The 21107-nt window shown below is 37.4% G+C and overlaps 1 protein-coding gene across 1 annotated transcript in view; it reads right to left on the bottom strand.

The window, feature by feature from the left end:
• Positions 1–21107, bottom strand: part of fap (fibroblast activation protein, alpha) — a 107662-nt gene that overhangs the window by 11722 nt on the left and 74833 nt on the right. Inside the window, exons 12-22 of the mRNA XM_052011703.1 lie at positions 21046–21090; positions 18953–19061; positions 18799–18856; positions 16536–16589; positions 11387–11511; positions 11255–11302; positions 9131–9229; positions 3755–3824; positions 3141–3335; positions 2501–2555; positions 290–389 (exon numbers count right to left, since the gene is read on the bottom strand). Of these exons, the coding sequence (XP_051867663.1) occupies positions 290–389; positions 2501–2555; positions 3141–3335; positions 3755–3824; positions 9131–9229; positions 11255–11302; positions 11387–11511; positions 16536–16589; positions 18799–18856; positions 18953–19061; positions 21046–21090 (958 nt within the window). The remainder of the gene's footprint in view (positions 1–289; positions 390–2500; positions 2556–3140; positions 3336–3754; positions 3825–9130; positions 9230–11254; positions 11303–11386; positions 11512–16535; positions 16590–18798; positions 18857–18952; positions 19062–21045; positions 21091–21107) is intronic.

Raw genomic sequence — 21107 nt, 5'->3', positions numbered from 1 at the left:
TGGAAACTGAGTGGGCTTTTGGGACATGCCACCCAGTCAATCAAAACAAAAATCAGTTGCACACTGTCACACTTGACCACCAAAGACCAAATATGTCTCCACTAAAAACATCTCTGTCTCTCTCTCTCACACACACACACACACACACACACACACACACACACACACACACACACACACACACACACACACACACACACACACACACACACATCTATTTGTTAATTTTTAAGTTGTGTATATTTCCATTATATATGAAACTTATTATGGTTTATTTATTAGAACGTACCATAATATGTCCAGTTGGATACTGGGGCAACTGCAATTCCACATTTGAAGACTTTGCTGCCTGCTCCGAGTACCATTGATGTGACATACCCTCCATAAGACTAAAGATGAATGGAAAGCAATTTTTACTTTGAATTACCATGCACTGAGAGCAAATAAAATGGTTGAATACTTAGATTTGTGTTCAAAGACAGTACAAAATACTCTCAAATACTTAATTAAAAAATCCTGAAAGTCTGCTTATAATAAAGATGTTGATGGACATAATGCATATTTACATAGTTTTTTACTTTGTTTCACTGGTCAAAAATTTGAACATTTGGGTAATGCATTACTTTTGAGACTTTTACAATTTAATTTCAAATGTTGATGTTTAGGATGGAAAGCTCTGACAGTGTGGATGGACAGCCTATTCCTGGTCTGTAAAATCCTTACTCCCATGATAACTTTTCTTCATATTGTGCAGGCACTGTGAACTGTTTCATAATGACAGCAACATAGCTGCTTCATGGACAATTATATTGACACGAACAATTACTTCTATATTCTATATAATTTCAATATAACTCAGTGCAAACCCTTTCTGTTAGTGGTGGTTGTGAAACTGCTCATAGAGGTTATCATGCTCATATAGGTGTCATTTATTGTGCTCTACACTTGAGGGCACGTGCTACTCAGTAAATATTATGTGCCTCATCTAGAGGATGCTGTCCTTCCACAGGATTTTGATAAACATAATAAGAATATAAGAAACAGGAGAAGTAGTAGGCCAATTGGCCTGTCAAGCCTGTTCCACCATTTAATAAGATCGTGGCTCAAAATCTTAGTCTCGATACCACTTCCCTGCTCCCTCTCCTTGTAATTTAAATATCTGTCCCTTCCTCAAATATATTCGATGGTTTTGCTTCCTTAGCTTTCTGGACCAGAGGGTTCCACAGATTCATAACCCTCTCAGAGAAGAAATTCCCGCTTGTTCCACATACCCCAATATCTAAATCTTATATCTATATCTATAAATAACTTAGCTAACCCCCCCCCCCCCCCACCTTGCAGAGTCTATGTGTCCTCCTCAGAATTTCCTAACTCACTTTTATTTGTATCATCAGCAAATTTGGCTACAATACACTTGTTCCCTTTTGTCCATGTCATTAATATCGATTAGAAATAGTTGAAACCCTGGTATAGATACTTGTGGTGACCCATTGGTTACTGATAACCAGTGTGAAAATGATCCATTTATCCCAACTCTATGTTTTCCGTTAGTTAACCACTCTCTTATCCATGCCAAAGTATAATCCCTAATCTAATGTGCTCGTGTAGTAATCTTTTGTATGGCATCTCACCAAATGCCTTCCAGAAATCCAAATACACTGCATTTATAGGTTCCCGGTTTGCTTCATCATCAAAGAACTGCAGCATATTTGTCAAAAATAACAAATCACTTGCTTTCTGTGGCTGTATATTCCAAGCTACTGTATGTGAAGTGGTAGGAAAGTGACTTCTGGAGTTAATTGCACATATATGAAAAGGGTATTACATTCTCATCTGCTGTTTCTCTTGCAGCCAATGGTTCTATTTTGTGGCAACCGTTTAGTAATGCAGAGGCACGGAAGAGAGAGTCTAGTCTGACATTCCCCAGTCTGGTCTATAATTCTTAGGAAATAAATAGGAAAGCATTTGTGTATAGTAGCACAACCAAACTCCTATCTGTTTTAATAGTATCCAGCCTTTTTACTTGTAATTGAACTAAAAAAAAAGATTTTTTTCACCCAGCATGTGTCACAGGTCCCATGACTAACTGTTATAGTGTGATATGAGAATCATTGACTTCACCACAGTTACGGGTTTGATCTATTTTTAATATTAAAGAAACGGATCTTGATGAGAAAATGTAGGTGTCCTTCAGCAAAATAAAAGCCACAGATTTGTCTTATAACTTCCATCCTAAAATTGTTAATGCATGCAGGAAGATCAAGGCTCTTTATGAAAGTCCTGCTCTCTACAAAATAGCCTACTATTATTCATTTTACAGGCTCATAAAATGAAAGGAGAGTAAGTATATTTGTTTAATTCATCCCTCTTGATTAACCTAGTGTACTACTGAATTAATAGTATTGAAAGATATTTTATTAATTTTTCAATTGAGTAATACAATTATACAAAATACATATAAGAAAGTAATATTTTTATGAGATATAATTTGAAGACTTACCCATCCCCAGATTGCTATTCTTGTCTCATCAATGAATCCCATTTCTATGAATTTTCTGCAAAGATATAAAGAATTGCTTATCTTAATTCTTTGGGGCAGCATGGTAGCATAGCGGTTAGCGCGGTGCTATTACAGTATCAGCGATCGGGGTTCGATTCCTGTCGCTGTCTGTAAGGAGTTTGTACGTTCTCCCTGTGTTTGCAAGAGTTTCCTCTGGGTGCTCCGGTTTCCTCCCACATTCTAAAAGACATACCGGTGGGTTAACACAGGTTTAAAATGGGCGGCATAGGCTCGTTGGGCCGGAAGGGCCTGTTACCGTGCTGTATAAATAAAGTTTAAAATTTAATTAAGCATACAAACTGATGCATGTAACAATGCTTTGTTCAAAGTCAATATTTTAAATACCTTAAACTTGTGATATGTCTTTAACTTCAGTGCTTCAAACAAAACTATGCACAGAAACTTATTCTTAACTCTGAGTGTTTATGTACCTCGTCGCTCTGACAAACTGATGCATGTAACAATGCTTTGTTCAAAGTCAATATTTTAAATACCTTAAACTTGTGCTATGTCTTTAACTTCAGTGCTTCAAACAAAACTATGCACAGAAACTTATTCTTAACTCTGAGTGTTTATGTACCTCGTCGCTCTGATTTGATCTTCCACTTCGTAAGTGCCCAATCTTCGATATATTGCATGCATTATTTTGTCTCCTTGATAACCGCTTCCCCTTCCATCAAAGCTGGCAATTATAATACCTTCTGTGCTGGCAAGATAAGTTTCCCATCCAATGGTGAATGTATCTTCGACTACCTGACTGCATGGCCCGCCATATCTGAAAGAAATATCACAGCAATAATGTAATCAAATCTTCTGAAAATGATTTGTGGTCTTTAATTATGCAGACCTAAGTACTGTCCAACATCAAATGGAGTGTATAAACATTATGGTTATGCAATTATCTCAAAGTATGGTTATCTAGAAAATTGAACTAAAGATTTGAAAATACAAGTTCAAACGTATATGGCAGCTGGCAAACTTAAATTTACTTAACTAATAAAATGTAGTTTTGAATAAAAAATTAATTACTGTTGCAGTGAATCCATCAGCTTCCATGTGGTACAATTCACAATCCCAAATTCTAAGAATAAAAATATTTTTTTCTATCTGAAATGAGACATAAAATGGGAAGGTGGGGCATATGCCACAGATTCCACTGTTATAGGGAAAAGCAGACTTTGGGATTTCACTTACACATAGATCAGCAGTGGATATTTCTTTGATTTATCAAAATGCGGTGGAAGTATCATCTGATACCAATAATCTGAAAAATATTTAAATTAGTAGCACTTAACACAATTGTCAACAACACTGTGTACAATTGTACTGGAACATGACAAAGATAAAATATTGTCACTTTTTATTTCTTACTTATCTGACTTTAAGCAAATATTGATGATAGATAAGCCACTTCCCTATCGGTACACATAGACCTTTTATTTGTAGATCTTAAAAGGGCATTCAACACATATATTAAAGATTAACCAATGTTCAAACAAAGCTCATCAGAAGTGTGTCCTATAGCTTTCTATCGAGCTGTCTTTATTAGCAAGTCAAGAACAAATACCATTTTGCCACTTTCACGCTTGTTACATTTTCCTTTTGGATTAGATTTACTTTTTGGAAGAGTACTGAGAGATAATCCTAATTATAGCACCATCAAATAGATAAAGAAGGATACAGCAATTTATGATCTTTTACTATTTGGTTATTAAAACAAACTCCTGTGCTGGATAATGTTCACTTAAAAGGCTCAAGGAAATTTGGTGTGTGACAGAATATTCCACAGTGCTGATGGATGCACACAATATCCAAGCCAGACTATACCTTGGCAGAAAGAGGAAACTGGAATAAGGTGGAAAAAGACAAGAAGTTATCAACAATTAAGCAGGTGTTGCAGATACAATATTCTAAATGAGACCTTCTAACATAAACCCACACTTCTATGGAAAAGAAAACTCTAAAGCCTCTGATTTTTCTTAAAACACCAGTGACCACCTCAGAAAACAGAGTCATCTCTACATTAAATAGAAGTTATCATACAAAATTTGTCATCTATATTAGAGAGGATGACCAAAAGTTTGTTCACAGAAATAAGGTTTAAGAACCATTTTAAAGGAGGAAAGAGAAGTTAACATGGAGAGTTTCAGACAGGAAACTGCAAAACTTAGGTCTTTACAGCTTATGGCATGGCTGGTAATGCTGGGGTGTTTAAATTTGGGATCATCAGGAAACCAGAATTTGAGGATTGCAAATATTGTAGGGTTGCAAAAGATTAGAGAGGAAATAGGACGAGGCTATTTGAGAAGAAGGATAAACATTTTTAAAATGGATTTATTGCTCAGGGAGTTAACACAGATGAAGAAACTCTTGAGTGATTGTGAATGGAACTTGCTGGGAACTGTACAGGAGGGTTTTGAATATCCTCAATCCATGAGGATAGATTGAGAAAGCCAGCTAGGAATCCAGTAAAATGATAATCCCAGTGGTGAGGATGAGAGTTTCAGCCGCAGATAAACTGAGGTTAGAGTAGATTAGACAAAGTCATGGTTGAAGTTGGCAATCTTAATGATGGAACACATATGTAGTCCAAAACACATCTTGCAGGTAAGTACATTATCAAAGGTCTGAACAATCTGGTTCATTTCCAGGGAGAAGGTGAGCTTGTTACCACAGAGAAATCTCTGGGCTGTAGAGATCTGTGCAGGCAAACAAAGAGGTGAAGACAGCAGCTTCATCGGTTCCATACTGCATGCCACTGGGAAAAAGACCTGTTTATTCCTACTCACTATTTCCTGTTTGTCAACAATTCTCAATCCTTGCCAGTAGATTACCCCCAATTCCATGTGCTTTAATTTTGCACACTAACCTTTCTTGCACACTAATGTGGGACTTTATGAAAGAAAGAACAAATCTGCTGGAAGGCCTTTTGAAAGTCCAAATACATCACATGCACATGCACTTATCTATACTTCTAGTCACATCCTCAGAAATAGTCCAGCAAGTATGTCCTCCCTTTCATAAATCCATGCTGACTTTGTCCAATCTCGTTAATGCTCTCCAAGTGTTTTGTTTCTACATTTATTATAATAGATTCTAGCATTTCTCTAATTACTGGTCTGTAATTCCTTGTTTTTTTTTAAATATTGGGGTTACATTAATCTGTAGGAACTACTCCAGCATCTAAAGAATTTTGGAAGATAATCACTGATGCAGACACAAATTCCAGGGTCCCTTCTTGAGATGTAGATTTTCAGGCTCTGGGGGTTTGTCAGCCTTCATCCCTGTTAATTTCCCAGTATTATTTCTTCACTAATACTCATTTCTTTCAGTACCTCCTTGGCTCCCTAAAATATCTTCTATATTCCTCTCAAGTGATGTTGCAAGCTTCCTATTACAGGAACCATAAGTAGTTCCCTAGCTTTGCCCTAACTGGTGTTTCTATCCTCTTATTTCAGGGGCTCAGCAAATAATGATATCCTTCCATAGAAGTAAGAATATAAGATAAATAGGCAGGGGTGGGCCATTTAGCCCTTTTACTAAGATTCTGGCTGACCTTTTATCTCTGTGCCATTTTTCTGCACTAATTCCATTTTCCTTGAGTACTTGAATATACTCAAATCTATCTATAATGTGTGGGAAGTGGGAAAGAAATGGTTTTAATACAGAGTAGGATTTAAAAGGTGGAGATAAAGCAGTGGTTAAACAGGTTGTTAGCAGCAAAAGTGTAATGAATGAAGGGCTGACATGAATGCTAACATAGATCTGAGGCCAAAGGAAACTGTTTCTGTGCAGTATGCTCTATCTAATCCTATGGCACCATCGTAAATTTTAAACATGTTATCTCATTATCACAAAAGGTGACAAAGAATAGTTAAAGCATAAAAAAGGAGAAAATCTAACATGTTCTCACCATGCCTATATGTCTCAAACTTATCTAATGCCTGAGGGCTGTAAAGTAGATAAACAGCATGTCCATTTTAATAGGATATTGAAAAACAGGATAGAAACTATTGATAGAATAGCTGATTTTCTGTTGTATAATTTAAGATAAACTAATAGTATAAATCTACTACAGGTAAGAATACTTAATAAATGTCACATTTTAATATTGTCCTCTAATTAAATAACATAGCACCATAAAATTGTGTTTCCATAACCTTCAATAACTTATAAAAGTATTAAAAATCATTTAAACAAATTAGTAACTAAAGAGAATCTCTTTGCGTCCTGTATTGCTCCTGAACTTCCCAGATGGTTTGCAATCTGACTGAATCCAGGTCTATCTGACTTCTTATTTTTTCAGCTTAGACTAGTTGTTTGAGTGTTCAAAATGAGAATATCATTCATTGTAATACCAAATAACCAAATTTGTGTTTTGAGCAAATACATGTTACTGCCTGTAGGAATAAAAATCTACTTTAATTATGGTTTAATTTTTTCCATTCTATAGGACAGAGGCCGAAAGCCTTGCAGAAATGTAAACATTTCTATCAAATGGTCACTCACACTGTTAAATACCAGATTTAAATTCTGCAGTGAATTTAATTGGGAATTTATGCGTAAATGCAATTTCGGTAGTAGCGTAACGCTATTACAGCGCCAGCAACCCAGGTTCAATTCCCACTGTTGTCTGTAAGGAGCTTGTACATTTGCCCTGTGTCTGCGTAGTTTTCCTCCGGGTGCTCTGGTTTCCTCCCACATTCCAAAGACGTATGGGTTAGGAAGTTGTGGGCATGCTATGTTGGCACCAGAAGCGTGGCGACACTTGTGGGCTGTCCCCAGAACACTCTACGCAAAAGATGCATTTCACTGTGTGTTTCAGTGTACATGTGACTAATAAAGATATCTTATCTTTAAACTCATATAAAGATTTAAGGCAGCCTGCCATTTAGAACAGCATAAAGCATCAGCAATTCTTTGCAATTAACAATTCACATGACATATCTTCCTCACAAGATGTTGCTGAATGATTTGCACGTTAATGATATTTTACTTATCAAACTCACACTATTTTATCAGCACGCTCTGTCCTAATATGAATCGGACTGTACCTACGAAGAAATGTACAGCCAAACAAGCAGCTGTTGTTCTCATTGCTTGCAGATATACAGGAGGCCTCACATGCTGGTTTCAGTGTTGCACCTTAAGCTTGTTTACACTAAACCATCACTGTGTGACATTTCCTGTTGGTAATTGCAGACACAATTTATACCAATATCTCCTGTGAATGCAGCACTCCATCAAGATTATGGGACAGAAATCAGCCCTCAAATGTTCAGACTCACAGGTCAGGTTTTGCTTAACTGGTTACATGGTAAGTCCTTTGTCTTTGATTTAAAACCAACTGCATAATTTTCAGAATATAAGTCCAGTGTGATGGATAAGTTAATCATTCAAACAACTGTCAAATTATCTACCTTACATTCTTTGAATTTTATGAAACTATTGTAAATTCAAAACTGATCCAAACTTAAATAGGGAATCATCAGATTCTTTATTTGATAAAATTAATTTCTAGATCTATGGAAAATGATGTTCAGGAAAATAATTGTTGGTCTGCATAATTATAACAGCAATATTTTGCAACATTTAAGTCAATGGCAAGATCTCAAAACTATTAAGTACAAATGTAAAAATATACTGTGGAGGTGTAAAACACAAGGTTTACACTCCCTTGTTCTTTTCAGAGAAAAACTGAGGATCAAAGGCTCACTGACATTATGGCTTTTTAGCATTTCAACTCCACTTTCTTATCTTTGGTCCATATTCCGTGACGTCACTACATGACAGAAAACGATGTCTCAAACTTGAATTTTCTCAACCGCTTTTCTACATTTCTCCTTAAGTTTGCATGAAAGTGTGCTTCGTGACTGCACTCCTGAGTGGCTTAACTCTAATTTCAGGATGATGCTACATTGCTCTAGATTCCCCTATCAGAGGAAATAGGTTATCTGTATCCATCTTGTTGTGGAATCATGGTACCAGAAGGCATTGAACCATCCTGCCTGTGTTGCTTCTTTGGCAGATCTATCCAATTAATCCCACTCCTCTGATCTTTTTTTGCCTAGAGCCCTGTACATTTTCATCTTTAATTATTTATTAAGTTTTTTTTAATATAAGTTATCATCAAATATGTCTCAACTACCCTTTTAGGCAGTTCATTCCAGATCATAAAGAATATTAATAGAGGGGATTTTCAGCAGACCATGACCTTAAACTGAATATTTATCAGATTTCTTAGTTGACTAGTTTTAACTATTAAAATTTGTAGTCTGTGGACCGTTACCTCACTGGCTGCCTTAATTACACATTCTATTCTCACTATCACTCCACTGGGATAACTGTGTTTTACTTAATATAGCATATTAGTAACATTAAGATGTTAGCAATCTATTAGTCTGTTCTGCGCAGTAATTAAAATGAGGACACACAAGAGACTGCAGATACTGGAATCTAGAACAAAAAACTGCTGGAGGAACTCTGGGTCAGACAGCATCCGTAGAGGGAAATGGACAGTTAACATTTTGGGTCAATACCCTTCATCTGGATGCTAATGAGTTAACTTACTTGTGCCATCTAATTGTAAAGACTTGAGAATTTTTGTGGGCATCTGAATATCCTGGAGTCTTTCTTCCAAGTCTTTGTTATCTTCAAGAATTTTAACCACTTAAAGTGAAAAAAAAGTCTTTAGTTCTCCAAATATTCAAAGTGACACTTGCCTTATCAGTCAGAATTTACTTAAGATTTAAACAAAACATCTGGATGTATAGCTTTTGAAAAAGATAGTTTAAAATTATAGGATACAATAACCAAATTTATCAAGTAGTCACGCGTAAGACATTTTGTCATTTTATAATAATGGAATAATTTCACAGTACATAGCATAAAATAGGAATACAGTTGGAAAATCTGCAAAAATACCTTATAGGACCAACAAAAAGAAGCCATATTAGATATAATAATATGTAATTTAGATTACAATGCAATGTTGCATGTGAATTTATCTAATAGCAATTATCACATGAGTGAAAATTTGTATTGGAGAAAATGAAACAGCTACTATGAGATTTGGGAAAGTTGAGTTCGATGTGACATCAAACTATCCACTGTAAACTGGGCAAACCTGCTGAAGAGTTAAATAATGTTAGTCAGTGGGAGATAAAGAAAAGTAAAGTGGAACAAGTTTTTACTTCTAAGAGAAAAAGGGTATCAAATTCTATCATGTAGTGCACACTTATGTATGAACATTTGAAAATGAATTGTCAACTAAGATAGTACACTGTTTCTTCTGCATCCTTTATGAGTACGACATGCCATTGCATGGAGGTGCATAGACATGCACAATGGCACCCAACAGTGTGGAAGTCACTTTCACAAAATTCAGTTGTTCATGACTAACCCATGGACGGTCCTGGATACCCATGCAGGACCAGGATTTCACAACAAATGTGTGACTAAAGCGTAAAACCTAAAGCTCAGCTCTGCCCAAGGACTGGGGATTAGCACCAAGTAATTACACCTGAAGTTGAAAACTTCCTTCTCAGTATGGTTCTCCCTTGGGCCTGCAAAACCTCACCACCCATCACACACTAAAGCACTGCCTCAACCTTCTCTATTCTTTGAATAGACAGCATTAATAAAGAACACTCATGCCCACCGTGGACAGCAAAATGATTGTTATAAAATGTCTCCAGCTCCAGCCAGGAAGGAGCTTGATAGCTAGAAATTCTCAACCATGGCCACCTTAATAACCAGTGCTAATATGGTCTTTATTATGTTCTGAGGTTGAAATTGCATCTGTCATACCTGGCCAGATTCACTGAGGACATCCTTATGGGATCACAGAAATTGTTTCTCACTATGGTCCTAATTGGAGATAATGCTACCTGAAAACCCTGTTTCCTGGGGTAGGCACAGTGGTGTAGCGGTTAGAGTAGCGCTTTACAGCGCCAGCGACCCGGGTTCAATTCCGGCCACTGTCTGTAAGGAGTTTGTACGTTCTCCCCATGTCTGCGTGGGTTTCCTCTGGGTGCTCCGGTTTCCTCTGACATTCCAAAGACGTACAGGTTAGGAAGTTGTGGGCATGCTGTGTTGCCACCGGAAGCATGGCAACACTTGCGGGCTGCCCCCAGAATATTCTACGCAAAGATGCATTTCACTGTGTGTTTCGATGTACGTGTGACTAATAAAGATATCTTTCCCTTCTCTGCTTTTTCCACCAGCATGGCCACATCATTCTGGCTTGTGCTCCTTTGATGTCATGCTATATGGCAAGGAGAATGCCTATGAATACAACTATGACTGAGAGCCGTGAACTGCTGGTATATGCGGCAGACTGATTCAGGAACATGTTCTCTGGCATTGCCAAATCACTCTCTGCAGACTTCTGCAACTTGAAACAAGTACAAGAAGCACCAAACACTCACAAATCTGTAAGTTGTGACTGAACTTGTTTAGGAGCACTGGTACTGTATGTATAGAAGTGATGTGGACTGTTGGAAGTTTGCAACAGATTAGCTATACATTATCCACCCATTCTGCATGTACCCCACATGTTCAAGGTGACTGATCTCTCAATTGTTCATGATTGTTGTTGACCAATTTGTATCTGTAATTTCATAACAATTCCCACTAAAATCTGTCTTTTGCACTACAGCAATTCATTATGAAAATTAATATATTAGTAATTACCTGCATTATTGGCAGTACTGTAAATCCTAAAGGTAGGTATTCCAGGACCTGCACAGAACAAAGGTCAGATATTAAGTCAGTTGTTAATTAGCTGTCTTTTGTTCTAAAGAATTAATATCTGTGATAACGTACCATAACAATACAGCATGTAATATTTTCCACTCCTGCTGAAGTACACAGCATAGTACTGACAGCGATCCTTCATCAGCTCACAGGTAATACACTGTGGCTTCTGATTATCTGTTCCAATTTCAATCCTGTAAGAGAAAAAAACAAAAAGAACCTGAATATCAGACTGAAATAGACTTCATGCAAGTTTACTTAAGGAATGGCTGTGAAGTTAATTTGTCCTTTTCATATCTATCAGAACTTGCATAATGGAGGAGCTCCTGATGATTGGAAAACTGGAACATGCCAAACTTTTAAAAAAGAAACAGGATTAAATAACGAATTAAAGACCAATGAACATAACATTTCTTTCGGTCACTCACAGATTGTGGGCATTGTTATCAAGATCAACAATTATTTCTCATCTCGGATTGTTTCTGAGGAGGTGGAGAGGAGCTGCTTGTTGTTGAACAGTTGCTATCTGTGTGGTGAATGTATTCCTGTAATGATCTTGAGCCTGGTCCCTTAAATCTGTCATGCTGTTCAATATAATCATGGCTGATCTTCCCCAGAGCTCAACTCCATTTCTGTGCCATTTTCCCATAGCCCTGAACTTCCTAGTCTTTAATAAAGCTATTTACCTTCTCTTTAAATAACCTTAAATGATCAAGCCTCCACAGCCCTCCAAAGGTACACCACCCTCTGCGAGAACAAATTCCTACGTTCCTCAGTTTTAAATGATCATTTTATTTCCACGTTCCCTTGTTCAAGACTCTCCCACTAGTGGAAACTGTCGCACTCCCTTTGAATCTTATATGCTTCAATAAAATCAGCCTTCAGTCTTCTAAACTCCAAAGAGTATCGATTCAGCTTCCTTAGCAAGTCTTTCATCCCAGAAATTAGCCAAATTATTTACTTTTGGACTAGTCAGCATTGCCCTCTGGATTGTTCACAGCATGCTGTCTTCTTTGGTGGGCTTGTCCTAACAGTTGGGCAAAGATGAGGCACAGCCCTCATAAAATAGTGATAAAGATCTTACAGGGTTGATTGGGTGGGTTGTGCCATTGATCTGTCCAATCCTATGGATGGGAGCAAGGTTTTAGGCAAGGGGTGCAGTGGCAAACAAGGGTATAGAGCCCTGAATACTTATTAAGCATGTGTAAGGGGATTTCTATAATGTACTTGTGTTTATTGTGTCTCTCCATAAATGGTCAAATTTATATTCCTCTGCCTGCCCTTTGGTGGGAGTGTTCAATAAAATTCAAGTATTTAACCCAACTATAAAGGCGAGGCTATTCTCCAAAGGAACTCAGTTTATTAAGGGATGCAACAAACTCACTCTTATTACTGTTATTCTGTATACCCTGGAAAGAGCTGTCAGAACCAGAATCAGAATCAGGTTATTATCACTGACATGTCATGAAATTTGTTGTTTTGCAGCAGCAGTACAGTGCAAGACATTAAAACATAAAAAATTACTATAAGTTACAAAAATAAATAAATATTGCAAAAGAGGAATAATGAGGTAGTGTTCATGGACCATTTAGAAATCTGATGGCGGAGAGGAAGAAGCTGTTCCTGAAACATTGAGTATGGGTCTTCAGGCTCCTGTACCTCCTCCCTGATGGTAGTAACATGAAGAGGGTGGTGAGGGTCATTAATGAAGAATGCTGCCTTCCTGGGGCACTGCCTCTTGAAGATGTCCTCAATGGCGGGGAGGGTTGTTCCCGTGATGGAGCTGACTGAGTCCACAACCCTCTGCAGCCTCTTTTGATCCTGAACATTGGAGTCTCCATACCAGGCGGTGATGCGACCAGTCAGAATGCTCTCTACCATACAACTATAGAAATTTGCGAGAGTCCTTGGTGACATACCAAATCTCCTCAAACTCATAATGAAGTAGAGCCACTGGCATGCCTTCTTCGTGACTGCATCAATGTGTTGGGCCCAAGATAGATCCTGAGATGTTGATGCCCAGGAACTTGAAGCTGCTCACCCTTTCCACCGCTGACCCCTCAATGACGACTGATGTGTGTTCTCCCGACTTCCCCTTTCTGAAGTCCACAATCAACTCCTTGGTCTCACTGACATTGAGAGTGAGGTTGTTGTTGCAACACCACTCAACCAGCCAACCTGTTTCACTTCTGTTTGCCTCCTCATTGCCACCTGAGATTCTGCCAACAACAGTGGTGTCATCGGCGAATTTATAGATGGTGTTTGAGCTGTGCCTAACCACACAGTCATGAGCGTAGAGAGAGTAGAGCAGTGGGCTAAGCACGCATCCTTGAAGTGCACCTGTGTTGATTGTCAGTGAGGAAGAGATATTACTACTGATTCGCACTGATTGTGGTCTCCCGATAAGGAAGTCAAGGATCCAGTTGCAGAGGGAAGTACAGAGGCCCAGGTTTTGAAGCTTGGTGATTATACTGAGGGGATGATGGTGTTGAACACCGAGCTGTAATCGATAAACAGCAGTCTGACATATGTTTTGCTGTTGCCTAGGTGCTCCAAAGCTGAATGAAGAGCCAGTGAGATTGCGTCTGCTGTAGACCTGTTGTGGCGGTAAGCAAATTGCAGTGGGTCCAGGTCCTTGCTCAGGCAGGAGTTAATTCTAACCATGACCTACTTCTCAAATCACAGTAGATGTGAGTGCTACTGGGCGATAGTCATTAATTCAGCTCACCCTGCTCCTCATGGGCACCAGTATGATTGATGCTCTTTTGAAGCACGTGGGAACCTCTGACTGCAACAGTGAGAGGTTGAAGATGTCCTTGAACACTCTAGCTAGTTGGTCGGCATAGATTTTCATTACCCTGCCAGGTACACTGTCAGGGTCTGACGCCTTTCAAGAATTCAGCCTCTTGAAGGATGTTCTGATGTCAGCCTCCAAGACAGCGATTACAGGGTCACCAGATGCTGTGAGGATTCGCACAGGTGTAGTGTTATTCTCCCTTTCAAACTGTGCATAAAAGGCATTGAACTCATCGGGGAGTGAAGCATCACTGCCATTTGTATTGAGTGAATGATTAAATCAATGGTTATATTTTTTTTAATTTAATAGCCCTTAATTAGGTAAAGTAAGAGTGAATCAAAAACTCCTTTAAAATGTTATATTTTATTCATATATTAATAGGTATATAAAACAGTCTTGCATTTATCAAAAGAAATATAACAAAATAGAATGTCTGTGTCCCACACATAGCTCACTAACAAAGCAACGTAGAAGTCTGAAATTTTGCATATAATTTAGGTTCTATCTTGAGGTCTGTAAATTTCATATAATTGAAGGTTAGCATAAGGATGTGCACTACACTCTTAGTTTTTCTAAAAACTCCCATAGGAAGCCCTCCATAGCCCAAAGGGGTCTAATTTTAATTTTCCCCATGGAAAACTGATGAGATTTTTTTAGATCTATTTTTGAGGTACTAAATATTTGGATTGACTTGATCTAAGTACTTTTGGTTCACTGAACTATAAAGAGAAACTGAAACTGTGCACCGTGTTTCCTGGGAGACCAGCTAAGATTTAAACCAGTTAGGTGAATATATCTGAGAAAAAGAACCAAGTTTAGTGAGTTACCAAAGAAATGCCTTAGCTACAATGACCAAGGAATCATATTTTCTTGGATGCTTCATGTGGAATGGGAAATACTTTCTTTATTAATGTAGTTTTGGCTAAAGTTCAAAGACAAAACATGACTGCCCTCCCTGTCACATCATCAGGGACTGCTTCAACACTTTTGACAGTGGCGGGGAATGCATATTTGGCTTTTAAACACCTGTTAAGTTTGACAAATGTGGAGACCCCAACATGTAGCATTGGTCAGGGAACTGTAAAAGAGAAAAATTCTTAAAGATTCTAAATCTATTGTCTGGGTTGAATATACGATGGCTCACAATGCAGTCACTGAAGCATTAGATAAAATGTGGCAAGATCTTAGACACAATAATAAATTAATGGGAGATATTACGTTAGTGCTGGATGGAGCTTTTCATCAAACACTACCAGTAATTCCATGAAGGACTAAACTCATATTAAAGCATCATCTATTTGGGAAATTGTTAAACAATTACACTTGAAAACCAATAGGCAAGCACAGTTGACAAGCAATCCATTGGCAAGGGAGTTTACTTTGAATTTACTGAAATTAGGAAATGGGGAAATTAAACATGAAGATTCAACAGGAATGGGTTTGACAAAAAACTGATGCAAGCTGTTTTCCTAAATGTCACTCAACATTATTTGAGTTACCAATGGTTGTGTGAAAGAGCAACCCTAACACCAAAAAATGACGCCGTGCGGGCCATGAATAATGACCTTCTTTTGAAGCTTTCCGGACAACCTGTACCATATAAATCTATTGAAGGTGGTGACAGACATTGATGAGGCTGTACATTTTACTGCTGAATTTATAAACTCTCTGTCACCACCTGATGTGCCATCACATAATCTTGAACTAAAAGGAGCTCCAATCATGCTACTCAGGAATTTGTATCCACCAGTACTATGCAATATAACAAGATTATTAGTTCAAAAATTATTACTACACATGTAATTGAGGCTCCAGTAATGACTGGCAATGCTGTTGGGAAAATGTTTTCATCCCTTGGACACCAATTATCCCATGTGACCTACCTTTTCAATTCAAGCAACTTCATTTCCCTGTTCAACTTAGTTTTGCTGTGAGTATTAATAAGCTACAAGGACAATCATGAAAAGCAGTTGGCCTTAATCTCAAAACTCAATGCTTTTCCCCTGATCAATTATATGTTGGTTGCTCCAGAGTTGGAGATAAAAATAATTTTTACATTTTTATACCAGATTCAAAAGGAAGAAATATAACATATTCTGAAGTGCTTCAACATTGAAATTAATTACATTTACACATTGTGCATTGGTACACAGCTACTTGAATAGATCTATATTAAATGTAATTTTTGTATACATATTTATTTTCAATGTGTATGATTTTATTGGTAACTTTAGTTAAGCTACATAATTTTAACCCCAATTATATTATTCATGGAATAATTATATATTTATGTTAGATTTTAGTTTGTTTACAAGGAGTGTTATAAAACTGATTGCATGGAAATAAATGCAAGTATCATGATTGGCAGCATAATAATCCAAGCAACACCAGATATAACAGCTAGTTGTCTTTATAACTTACTTATACATGTTTCTTCTTCCTGGATACTGCTCATATTCATTGCTAAGGTAGTATCTGTAATACAAACACAGGAGTAAGGAATAAAAAAAACAAGAATTAGAAAATTATATATTCATCCTGAAAATATTTTCATGGAGTCATACGGCACAGAAACAGGCCCTTCAGCCCAACTGGTCCATGCCAACCAAGATGCCCATCCAAGCTAGTCCCATTTTCCAGCATTTGGCCCATAACCTTCTAAACCTTTCCAATCCATGTACTTGTCCAACTGTCTTTTAAAAGTTTTGAGTGAAGGTGTATTAATAAGAAATCAATTTATTTAATAAATATATACAGAACACTGACATAATTTACAATGCCAAAAATAACAAAAAGAAAAATATATTTTACGTTTTTGATTTTAAAGCAGAAATATTACTGTATTTGCTTAGATTTACCTCAGGATCTCGCAAACATCCATATTTCTGCAAATAGCTCCTGTGATACTATTTGCATAATATCGGGAGAGAACTCAAAACATTTGTGATTTCATCTTAAAGCTAATACCAATTCCTGAATTGTCCATGTGACAAAGGGTAAACAGGTAATTTATGAAAATTTGATGAAAACAGCAAGTTTGAAGTTAAAAGAATTTAAAGTAAAAATGATTGAAGGCACTGGATACTGAAGGGAATAAGCAATATATATTAGTCTACTGAAGAGTTGAGATACCTAGAATATTCCAAATTCAAAGAATATTTTTTTTCATTTAAGTACTTAACTACAGCAACTTTCTGACTCTGAGGCAATAACTCTATCACTGAGCCAACACTAACCCATTAAAGGGTTGAGTAATATATTCCAAGTTGAATGATGTGCACATAATTGTCAGGAAAATAAAATGATGGCCTTGGCTGTGATTAAGTGTTTAATCGGGGTTTAGTATGCCTAGGAAGATGATAAAGTGTTAGAAGTAGCTGATGGGTAGGAGGCATTTTTAAAATGTTTAGGTATCAGAAGTATTGTAGTGTTGAAAGGATGAGCTATGGGTTGCAGGTGGAATGGCTCCATGTGATAAATATTTTCTTGGTAAATACCAACAAGAGGGAATGAAAGGAAGGGAATAGCAGTTTGCTGATGGGTAACAAAAGGGAGTTGAGACAGTGGAACAATAACTGAGAACTCAGCTTCTGTATGTTCAGAGGAGTGGAATCTTTTCTCTTGAGACTCAGGCCAAGTTGGGGCTACAGATGAGGTAGATGGTGGAAGGAGGCTGATCGATTGTGGAGAAGGAACTCGTGGCCTGAGAAGTGGTAACAAGGAATGCAGACAAACATTGGGCCACTGTGGATGATAATGTCACATATACAGAGAAGTCTGAGATGAAAATATGCAGCAGCACCACCTTACAGACTTGGCTTGAAGACAATTGATATAAATTTAATTTCACAGGGAAGTGTGAACAGAAATAGGTTTGACTGAAGAAGATCTCATGTAATATGTGGCTATTATAAGAATCCAATGTAAGCAACATTCAAAGAATTTACCATGTCTGGGCTGTATGGCAGTGCACAAGATTATGTTTACTTTGTATATCTGGATAATTATCCTCCAATGTTTATCACAGAATAATAAATATACACACCAAAAAGCTTAAAATATGCAGGATGGAGATGTAAATGCATTTGATTAATGATTGTATTAAATACGTTGTTCATGTATGCAAAAATCTGTTTTATGTTGTTAAAATTTTTAGATGCAGCAATAATTATTAAAAATCTTAAATTTTCTGATCCTTTTTAAAATATTAAATGCTGTTAACTTTAAAGAACTTAAATTACTCTTCTGTGAAGTATCACTGCCATTCAGGCTGAGAATGTTATAATGACCAAAATATGAACTAAGAAATTGGCTGAGTTTACACTGGTGACACTAAAACCTTGTTTCTGATAAACATAGGGGAAAATGTTCGTGGTGGCATACAGAGTCCCAGGTAGAGTGTTGGAGGAATAGGGTCAACCAATGATCTAAGCTAACCTGCAAAGAAGAAATAAATGAATAGAGGAATTTAACTTAATTTTAAATTGATACAGTTTCCTCCTGTTAATTTAAATTAACCTGCTAATTTCAATTATTTAGGGCAGAGAAATTGCTTTGAATTAATAAAAATAGTGTGTTGTCAAATTTGCTTAATGATGATAATAGTGTGAACTGCAGTGCAAAATTTGAACCATGTGTTGAGAATTCTGGAAAGATATTCTTGTTTTATTTTCTATGTACTTACAGCGTATTGTCCATCAGAGTTATTATTCTGGTCACTTCCCATTTTCCTTTGGTAATTGCTTTTGCTGTTGGCTTTAAAAAAATAATTGTGGGACCTTAATTTTCATAAGTTTAGAAACGATTTAAAAAGACTGAAAAAAAAAATTGGTGCTTACATACCGGATTCCCCGCCACCCTATGAATATGCTTATATCCATCATGGTCACTAATTATTTTGTAGTAAGTAATATTATCCTGTGCAAATATTGGATCTGAAGGACGAAACTGCAAATAATACAAAAGTATTAGAAATCTGAAATAAATTACATTTAAGGTGTGAAACAATGAAAAATACATTGACCGTTATGAAATCAAGTACATTTAAGTGGACTACAGAAGCATTAGGTGAAACTGTAAGGGGGCAGTAAAGGTGCGGGTAAGCAGCAATGAGGAGGCAATGTGTGGGGAAGTGAAAATTATCACCTTAGAACATGTGTTCCTACATCTCCTCCCTCACCACCAACAAGGGACCCAAACGACCCTTCCAGGTGAGCAAAGATTCACATGCACCTCATATAACCTTGTTTATTGCATTCAGTGCTCCCAATGTCACCTCCTGTACATTCGATGAGACTAAGCATAGACTAAGCGACCGGTTTGTAGACCACTTGTGCTCTGTCCTCAATGGTCATCCTGAGCTCCCAGTTGCATGCCATTTCAATTCCCCTTCCCATTCCCACACCAACCTGCCTGTCCTTGGCCTTCTCTACTACCAGAGTTAGGCCAAAACAAAAACTAGAAGAACAACTACTCATATTCTGTCTGGGTAGTCTACAACCGAGTGGCATGAATATTGAGTTTTCCGGCGTGAATATTGAGTTTTCCAGTTTTAGGTAATGCCTATCCCCTTTCCCCTTTCTCTTTCTTTCCACTCCCGGTCTTCCCATTTTTGTTTCCTTTTCCATATCTTCCCCCCCTACCCTTCTCCAGCTTCCATCACCCTATTTTGCAACCCTCTCCATCCATGTTCCATCCACTGTCTACTCACACACTTCACCCACCAGATTCCCTCCCCCATCTGGTTCCCTCTGTCCATCTCTCACTTGAGTAGTTCACATTATATCTTTCCTTACTTATCAGATTCCAGCCTCTGTGTCCCCACTCATCACCTTCCAGTCTCTGTCTCCACCTTCATTCTTCCTTCCCCCATCTGGATCCATCTACCCATTATCCCTCACCTATCCTTGGTCCACCTTTCACCTCCAGGCTGTTCTCCTACCCCTCCAACTCTCCTCTTTAGACCAGCCACCTTCCCTCTCCATTCTCAATCCTGATGCGGGGTCTCAACTTGAAACAACGATAATTCCTTTCCCCCCACAGATGCTGCTCAACCCACTGAGTTCTCCCAGCAGATTTTTTTTTGCTCAAGTCAAAAAGTGACTGATGACTTATTCTGGGTGAGGCTGTTCAGAGGGTGTCCATCAGCCATGTGCCAACTCCAACTAGTAAGAGTTTAAAGTCTTACAAGGACAGAATGTTTGATCTGCTCAAAATATGTGACTGGTCGAAAGAAATGGACAAAGGCTCTGCAGATGTGGGATCTGAATCAAATTACAGCCACATGACAGGCATTTCACTAGATCTTGCCATTCATACGAGTTGGAGTGGTAGAAATTTGTCCTAAGTCTCAGAAGTGACTGCCATTTGTATACCACGTCTGAAGTTCAGTTCTATTGTCTTCAATTTTTATCTTAATTTCACAGTACCATTAAAAAGTTCTGAGTCCACATTTGTAATGCAAACTGCCTATGTAAACATGCAACATGGATGTTAACTTTAATGTTGGAACTTTAGTGTGTTTACTCACAAAGAATGTATTTAGAACTTAACCATTATAATTACAGTACACCTCCTTGTTCAGAAGGGGTTGCGTTTCTAGAAGATCATCCATATCACAATTTTCCGCAATGTGAACCCTTGATAGAATTTGTTTCTTTCACATTTTGTATTTATTTAGTTATTTTTCTCACATGAGTCCCATGAGTAATTTTTTATTCTGTATCTCAAATTGTTTTGATATGTGATTTGTGAATTCCATAGGGCAAATTTTGGTTACCCAAACTTCCATAATGTGGGAGTATACTGTACTGGTTTCCATTATAATTATCTGAGTTTAGAATGTAAAGTTGACTAGAAAAGGAAGTATGTATAGAATTTTTAATACACTGACTTTTAGAGAAGATAAAGTAATTTAAACAATACTACGTACTGCACCGATCCATCCTGTTGTACTTTTTTCAGAAAACTGTTGATCCTAGAGAATAAATATTC

This window comes from Pristis pectinata, chromosome 1 (genome assembly GCF_009764475.1).
Source record: "Pristis pectinata isolate sPriPec2 chromosome 1, sPriPec2.1.pri, whole genome shotgun sequence".
In the NCBI taxonomy this organism is placed as follows: Eukaryota; Metazoa; Chordata; class Chondrichthyes; order Rhinopristiformes; family Pristidae; genus Pristis; species Pristis pectinata.
Note: the sequence above shows the minus strand (reverse complement) of the source record. Positions and strands in the feature narration are given on the sequence as shown.